Raw genomic sequence first — 8,761 nt, forward strand, 5'->3', positions numbered from 1 at the left:
CCATTATGCTGAGTTGTATGACTATTTTTCATGAGGGTAATGTATTAGGTTTTTTTACAAGACGTTTTCAGCCAATTAATGTTTGTTGTTTCATGAAACTGAAACAAGTGGGAGGAAACCGGAGAAAACCCACGCGCGCGATGGGGCAACACTCGATCCCCGTACAGATGGACACAGATGGGAGTCCACGGGATTGAAATTTCACGACAATTTGTGTGGTGGATTGCAGGCGACGTGAATAGCCACCACCGATCGCCCTGTTATTTCAAAACCAAAGTTGGGATCTCATGAGAGATCTGACTTAACAACTTCATAATGTAATTTACAGCGAAACGTCCTCTATAAAAAAAAAAGTCAACATTTTGCTTGCAAAACATTGGGGGGGACCAAATCTTCCAGGGGGTCTGAGGCCCCCCCCCAGAAAAAAAAATCTAAATTTGAAAACGAATTTCCTGCCTAAAATATTTAAGAAATTCACGAACACATAGGATGGACTTTTTATTGTATTTTTTACAATAATGTCTACTAGTGTATTGTATTACATTGCTCTGTTTCATTGAATGTAAAGGCAGAGATTATGGATTAATAAAGTACAACCATAACCACAATTATATAAACAGAAATCTATTTTATAGCAATATATTGGGGGGGATATTTTGAGCATATTTGAATATTGGGGGGGAATGTGTCCCCCAATATTTATTATAATTACGTGACAAGCACCTAGTCTGGCACACGGATCAACACAACCTTTTAAAATCCTTTATATTAAGTTCACTTGCTTGCTTGCGCGCTTACGACCGTGCAAATCTTTCGGTCGTTTTTTAACCCACTTCCCGTGATCCAATCGAGCTGACATTTTGCACACAGACTCGTTGTGCGTGACAATTTATTTTCGTGAAAATTTTTTTCCAAAATTTTTTTAAATATTTAATTATCAATTGCATAATGGTGGCAGGCAATCATCTGATCCATAGGTGGCAGCCATCTCAAGCCAGAGGACGAGAGGACTCTAGCCGCCACGCATATAAAGGATTTATAGTGAAAAACTTTGTTTTTACGAGTTACTTTTTTCGGGGCGAGTGTCGAGTTTTGGTGGTGGAGGGGGGCCATCGATGGGTGCGAAATCGTCCCTTCTAATCGAGACAATACGGTAAAGACGGAGGAGGAGGAGTTCCAGAGGCTGGAGAGGGCATCTTGTTGAACAAAACGCGGTATTGTCCACGCCGCCCACCCCCCGCGTTTTCTTCCGTCTTCCGAAATAATCTTGGAAGCGTTGGTGCCCCACGGACGAGGCTCTCTCTCTCTACGTGTGAAGTGAGTGCAGCTTGGTTTAACACGTAGGCTTTCGCGGCTAATAATAGGTCGTTTTTTGGGGGGTTAGATCGCGTATTTACGCGAAATACGCGATCAAAATCGACCTCTATTATGGGTGAGTGAAGCTTATAACAAGAACCTCTCTCCATTACTATTTTTTTCTTCTACATCTCAGCCGCATATTTTTTTTCACAATACCCCATATTTCTGTTTTGTTCTTCCCCTCCCCGATGTGTTAATTATATATTTTTAAGGGAAAGTAGACGTTCATTATGCCTTTAGAGAGGTTTGGAGTTTTATATTTTTTAGATTACGAACGACGCCACACGCACCACGACACGACCGGCCGCTCGGTATTTAGTGTTCGCGGTGCTAACAACGAGGCACATCTAATTCACACTGTTTTCGCAATTATACTAAACGTCGTGGTAAATACTACTTGTGATTATCATAATAGCGGTTCGCCCCTCTGATGTGTTGTTTTTAATCTAAAGAATAAACCCCAGACACTAGGCGCAGGCCTGACTAGGCCTCGTGGGTTTATTATTTTGCCAAATGTCACGAAACGCGTCCCAAAGTGAACGGTGTTTAAAGTCTCTCACACCGACCGCTGCTTTACCATTTAATCGTTCGCGATTAAGGTAAAGGGGGGGACACAAATGCTTTTGTTATCGTACCATTACGTTAAATGGCTTTAACATAACTGTTGTTAACTTTGAAGCGAATGTTTGTGATGGTTAGCACGCTTTGTTCTATTGTGCCCCCCGTAGGCCATCTTCAAGGGGCCCTAAAATAAAGTTTCATTTTAATCGTGGCAGCCCTCTGGAGAATCAACATGGCCTTGACCTTTTAAGAAATTAGACCTACATCCATATGTTGTACAGTATGCTGAACTTCTTTCGCACCGTCCGTAGCCAACCGTGCATATCTGAGGTGCGAACACCAAGTGATTGTAAAATGTGCTAATTGTATTGTATTGTACCCATCCCCCCATTTTAATGTTATGTCCTTTGGCATCCCGTAACAGAATAATGGCTTTTCCTACCACGCCTCGACTGATTTCCTTCCTCATGGACTGAGTCCAAAGTATTCGGTCACTCAGCGTCAGGAAGTTGCTACCGCAGCCAATTACATTATTCGTGATATCTGCTAAGTTAGTAGTAGCCTTGATCGCTTCCATGAACAAGAGACAGGCCACTAAGACCGGTTCAGTTCTGTAACACACCATGCCATTTATTTATAGTTGTGCTGTAACGATTGCCAGTGTTGGCATCGCAGTACCGTGAGAAATGCCCCATGGTTTCGGGAGGCATTATTGATCCAGCCGTGCATGAATCATGGCTGATTTGCTGATTTACCATGTGCATTCGCTGGCAGATCAATAAAAATGGGCAAGAGCAAAGGTGGCAGGAAGAAGGCCGTCGCAGCGGCGCCTGTGGACTCTCCTAAGAGTGACTTCATCGTGGAGAAGGTGCTGGACCGGCGGGTGGTCAAAGGCCGCGTGGAATATCTGCTCAAGTGGAAGGGCTTCAACGAGTAAGTAGCCAGAGGAGGGGGGGGCATCACCAGCCAGCCCCAGTTGCTGCCTTGCCTGGCTGAGGCTTTCCATTGTCATAATCACAGCTTGCCTCCGCATTTTTGTTGTGACGTTTATAATCACACAGCTGAGCGCAGGTCCACAAAATCTTAGAGCGTCAATTGGCCAGCACCAAACCCACGACGTCGCAGTTGTAATAGATCTGAGTTAACACGTTTTGTTGAATTGAACACGATTATTATAGGAGCTTTGGAAAAGAGACGATGGAAACGAATTCTAAAGTGGAGCAGTGCGAGAGACCTGCAGTGTGGTGAGTGCGAGTGTTGTTGTGACCTGCAAGCTTGGTGGTTGAACATGGTACAGATGAGACGAAACCGTCACGCTGGTAGACAGACTACTCAACATGGGTGGAGGATTCATAATAGATTTTTAGGTCAAGATTGCACAAGTAAAATGTGTGTCATGAACCCTGCTTCACCCGACATGGCCAATGAATAAAGTTGTCACGTGAACAAACGTGCCAGATTATTACTTCTTCAGAACACTGGCGTTTTGGTGAGAATCTCACAACATAAAAAAATGTGATTTGACATTTTACTGAGTTATAACCAGCATCATCAGGCTATTGCTAGAAATGTGAAAATGTGTGATGCCATCAATGTGCACCCACAAGAGAGTAGGGAGTGGTAGGAAGTGATACTTAAGAGGTTCGTGTATTTGTGTAAATTATTTTACTTTAGCTTCCAGTGAATTACGTTAATGTTCTAATTTCTGCAACTTTTTTTTTTACTGATCTGGCCGGTATTGAATTTAGCTTGTGCAACTAATCCGGTAAACTCCTATTGTTAGTTTTGGTAGTTTATTCTTGGTACTGGCTAATATTGTGTGTACTGTGCCAGAATAAAATAACACCAGGGGAACATCAAACACAATTAGTTGCAGTTGCCGAACATGCTTGCCAACAAAGGACATTCAGTTGATTTAAATAAGGTTGATGTTCTATACCGTTATTATTGGCCAAAACTAATTAGACACCGTTAAAATTGAGAGAAATCAAATTAACTTCAACGAGTGCAGCTTGGAAGCACACAACATTAAGTAAACACATTGCAACCTTGATCAAAATTTATTTACATTAATACAACCAAATTATTATTTTAAGATTACTACCCATTTAGTATTACTTTTTTGTGTATGTTGAGCTTGCACCATACGTAGCCAACTATGCTAATCGGAGGTGTGGGGGAAGGACAACAAACTAAACACACCTGCATGTCAAATCTGGGAGTAAAGGTAAAAAGTGATTAAAAGTAATGTATAAGCATATAAATGTGAATATTATGTTAACATATCTCACTTGATTTATTTATTATAATCTAACCATTGAGTACGATTAATTAGCTATTACGTATTTCATCACCTTATTACCATATCTAACATTTGTTGCAAGCTAAAATAAATGTTTATGCGACTGCATTCAACTCTTATCACTTGCCGCCGCTCTATGCCCCCTTGTGCATTAATTGATGACATCCCACCCCCTGGTTAAGGCCAAAGACTGGAGGATATTTGAATCATTCTCGCAAATGGCTGATGATGCCGGTTGCAACTCAGCTAAACGTCTTTCGTGTTTATTAAATGTTGTGAGATTTCTCACCAACACACCGTTATGCTGAAGCAGTAATAAATTCCCACGTTCGTTCACATGCCAATTTCATGAATTTGCTGTTTCGGGTGGAGGAGTGTTTACGACACACATTTTGCTGGCACAATCTGATCCACAAATCTGTTGTAAATCTTAATATTGGTCGCGATAGTCTACACGTGTTAAATGGATGGAGGAAATAATTAGTGAAGTTCTCAGGAATAGTAACCTTAATATTTAGCGATAGAAGAGTGATCAGGACGCGACTGACTGCTGGTGAGCGGGTGATTGGCATGAATCAGTAAGTGCTGGATTATCAATCAACACGACAGCTTTCAAATAAACTCTGTGAATAACAGAGACCTTCATATGCAATATTGTATAAACATTGCGCGTGGATAATTTTTGTTGTCATGTTTTAACTTATGGCATATTTAATTGAAATCTCAATGCAAATGTTAACAAAATAGTAAATTGGTTTTGTTTTACTCTTTTTATTCCCTACAACAGCAGCAATGACAACACCTGGGAGCCTGAGGACAACCTGGAATGCCCGGAGCTGATCAATGTCTTTCTGGAAAAGCAGCGGCAAGCCAAAGAGTTGCTAATCCAAGCAGACCGAAACAAGGGAAAGAGAAAATCTGAAGATAAAGACAGTGATGACACAAAGAAGATAAAAACAGAAGTGAGTGGATGTAAATGTCATGCTATATTTTTTAAAGCATTGTGAGTGATGAATACTTACCCCTCAAATGTTTATCCAATCATATAACAAATTGTGTAGAGTCTTTATTTAGACTGGAGGAATCCGATGATCTATACAGCAATTTTTCACAAATGTCCAGTAATGTTCATCCATTCGCAGAACTTCCTTGGGAATGCGCTTCCCTATATATTCCAATCGCAGACTATAGTGGTATCTTCAATTGCCGCTGTTTTAGCTTTCCGTTGATGAAGGATGTAACAATAGTTTTTTTTGTAGTGTTAGTGGTCAGAGGTTATGTTTTGGGACAGTTGAATCTAAGACCACGTTCCTTGCCCCGCATCTGCACGGACAATAGTCTTGGCCATGAATATAATACTTTTAGGGTTTTGTATTTAAGTTACATTAATATATAACGAATAGGTATTTAATGGGTATATGTATGTAGATATACGAGGGAAATTAATTTGTAGTTCTGGAAATGTTAATATAAATTCACACAATTTTAAGTATAAAAAGGAGCAACAGAAAACATGTCAATCACATGTAAAAACGGTGCTGTAATTGTGTTATTAATGTTATGTGTGTATGTATGCTGCTGTACGTCTAAGCATTGTGCTTAGCCTGCTGTGGGTGATTGTGTCTTTCCATTGCAACAAGCCGAAGGGCTTCGATCGTGGTCTGGAGCCAGAAAAGATTATTGGGGCCACAGACTCCTCAGGAGAGCTGAGATTCATGATTAAATGGTGAGTTACTTTCCTACATCTTTAAATATGTATAGATGCAGATCCGTTCCCAGGGTTACGGCGCTTCGATGTCAAGGTGTCAAATGTAATACATCCGGTTTTATTTGAAGGCATTGAGGGGGGGCCCCCACACAGTATGATTTGTCCCAGGCCCTGCACCCCCCCATGGCTGGCCCTGTTTTTTCATGTTTGTACACAAATGTGTTACGTAAAAACATTCTTCAATCTTATTTGTATCTTGAGCAACCCACCAGAAGATTGAACTATACGTTTACTAATCGTAATGCCGAACAAAAGTTAGACGATTGCATTGAAAGCTGTTTTAAGTTTTAAATTGTGTTGCACGTTATTTGTTGTTTTTGTCCACGACAGGAAGGGCTGTAACGATGCCGACTTGGTGCCAGCCCGGGAGGCCAATTTGAAGTGTCCCCAGGCAGTGATCGCTTTCTACGAGAAGCGGCTCACCTGGAGCGCGGCCGACAATGATAAAGCCTAGGGGGGGATAAGCGTTGTGACCTGGTGCGAGAGAGACACCTTCTGTGTTGGCATCAAATTCCACCTGTCTTGTTTGATACGCTTTTCATTATTCGTTCTGTTATGAGCATTGCACTAAACTCCACCAACAAACGTGTAGTTTAGCCCTCAGGTGCTGTACGCAGAATTATTTAATGTGTTGCTTATGGTATCTTACTAGGTCATTAAATAATTCATACATTATACACTGGGAGAGATAGAGCAAGTTGTTAGTGCACAAGCACGCACGACGAAATATCATGGCAGATTTTAATTTGACTGGGTCATTTCACTGGCCAGTGTTTACTATTTTGTGCACTCAGGAACGTTATTAAATACCTGACCACAATTAGTCTTGTTTGCTGTCATCCATTTTATATTACATTCCAAAAAAATAAATGCACTTTTATTGCAAAGAGTGTTTTTTTTTTGGAAGTTTAATATTTAATTCATTTCTTTGTTGTAAATGCAATTGTCTGCAGTGTTTGGGCAACTTCACAAAACTTTGGGAACTCAGGAACTGCATAAAAAATAGAATTCATATTTTAATTAGTTTGTCAGCTTCACATAATCAAACATATAATTGTTCATTTTATTCCTGAATCTTTTGAGCTGAAAAATATAAATGTTACCGTTTTTATTGTAGAGCAATGGGCAAAAGGGCATTGCTGGAAATAAAACATTGTAGATCCGTTCATAACAAATACACGTTACGCAAGCGTAGAAAATCTTTTAACATTTAAAATAGGAAACGTGCAAACTGTTGCAAATAGTTTCAAATAGTTTTAAAACGAATACAGATTTACAAGCAGGTAGAGTAAACTAATTTAAAATGTGTGTAAAATATTCTTGGCAATGTGACAAAACATTTAATGATAATATGACTTGGGGAAGGTTTGTACAGTAATAACCCGGTTTACGTCTGGGATGGCATTCCTGAAAGGTGCGAAGACGAATATCGAAACGACAGAAATCACAATCGATTTCCTGTGCAGGAGGTGGAGGCAAAGGCTGAAGAGATCGATCAAGATAAGAGACATGATGATGCTGCCACGTCATGTAAATGCGGGTCGAGGCGACGCAAATCATGTAGCTGTGTTAACAAAGTAACGATGTATTTGTTCGTTCTTTTGGTAAAGTCATGTAGATAGAAAATAAAGTGAATAAAATAAAATACAAAACTAATATAGACTGGCTTTGTTCTAATCGGAGTGAGTGTACTGGCAGTCTATTTAGACTAGCATTGGTTATTAAGCTGGGTGAGTGTACTGGCAGCCTATAGTGTAGACTGTAGCCTGGTTCGTAACCTCGGTGAGTGTACTGGCAGTCTATAATGTAGACTGTAGCCTGGTTCGTAACCTTGGTGAGTACTGGCAGTCTATAATGTATACTTATTCTGGTACTTTCGGTAATTCAAAAAATGAATGAAAATCTTTGTATTACCGAAAACCAGAATAAGTCTAGCGCTCGGTTTAATAACCATTGCTGCAGTCTACATTATAGACTGCCAGTACACTCCGATTAGAACCAAGCTCCAGTATACATTAGTGTTTTCTTAAATTTGATCATTTTAATTTACTTTATTTTTTCTATCTACTTGACTTTACCAAAAAAAACAAGAATATGAATTCCTGCAGTCGCACAAGTTTTACGTCAAAAGTAACGACAGAAAAAAGGGGGCGACGTAAATCAAGGTATTGCTGTATATACGATACAAAAACATGAGCCATATCCTGTTGAGAGCGTACAATGAAGGTCCGGTGTTGACCGAAGGTCCGGTGTTTAGAAAAGTTCTGGGATCTGGAAGAGGTGAGGCGCCTTTCTCGCTGTGCTTTACCGTATAATGTAATGTACTTGACCAAGTGGAAAATACTACGTTTTGGTGTATTCTATTCAAATTATCAATTTTATTCCATATGTATTGATTTTAAAAACTTTTTTTTGTGTTTTGAAAATAAAAATTTCGATGCTAAATAAAAGCATCTTTTCACACTTGTGCCTGGTCCAAGTATATGTTGTATTGATGCATGCAACTCAACATATGGGAACAGCTTTACCTTGCTTCTTTGTGGGTTCGGTTTGTGCAATTTCTCGCTGTATAATGCTGCTCCTTTCCACCCAAAATGCGCTATTGCATGTGATGTGAATTTTCTCTAGATCCGGCTATGCGGTCGGACGTGGTACAACATTGTGTGTACTTTTAGCGCTACTTGTGCAGCCTTTTTTTTAGGAACGCACCTCCGGTCAGCACGGTTGGCTGTGTATGGTGCGAAAGAAGTTATACACATACAACTGCATGA

General features: G+C 40.1%; 1 protein-coding gene across 4 annotated transcripts; it reads left to right on the forward strand.

Annotated features, from left to right (window-relative positions):
* The first annotated feature begins 1,038 nt into the window (after nt 1-1,038).
* On the forward strand, nt 1,039-8,453 carry LOC144720727 (chromobox protein homolog 3-like). Of its 4 annotated transcripts, none has more exons than XM_078597728.1 (6): nt 1,039-1,317; nt 2,695-2,853; nt 3,099-3,164; nt 5,010-5,184; nt 5,863-5,948; nt 6,321-8,453. In XM_078597728.1, exons 2-6 carry the CDS (start codon nt 2,705-2,707, stop codon nt 6,442-6,444), a joined length of 600 nt encoding a protein of 199 aa, XP_078453854.1. In that variant the 5' UTR covers nt 1,039-1,317; nt 2,695-2,704; the 3' UTR covers nt 6,445-8,453. The 4 variants fall into 4 exon arrangements, with proteins under 4 accessions (XP_078453854.1, XP_078453875.1, XP_078453884.1 ...); XM_078597739.1 differs by having other exon boundaries at nt 1,293-1,432; XM_078597749.1 differs by lacking the exon at nt 3,099-3,164.
* The last annotated feature ends 308 nt before the right edge of the window (nt 8,454-8,761 follow it).

This window comes from Lampetra planeri, chromosome 1, assembly GCF_965212315.1.
Source record: "Lampetra planeri chromosome 1, kcLamPlan1.2.h2, whole genome shotgun sequence".
In the NCBI taxonomy this organism is placed as follows: Eukaryota; Metazoa; Chordata; class Hyperoartia; order Petromyzontiformes; family Petromyzontidae; genus Lampetra; species Lampetra planeri.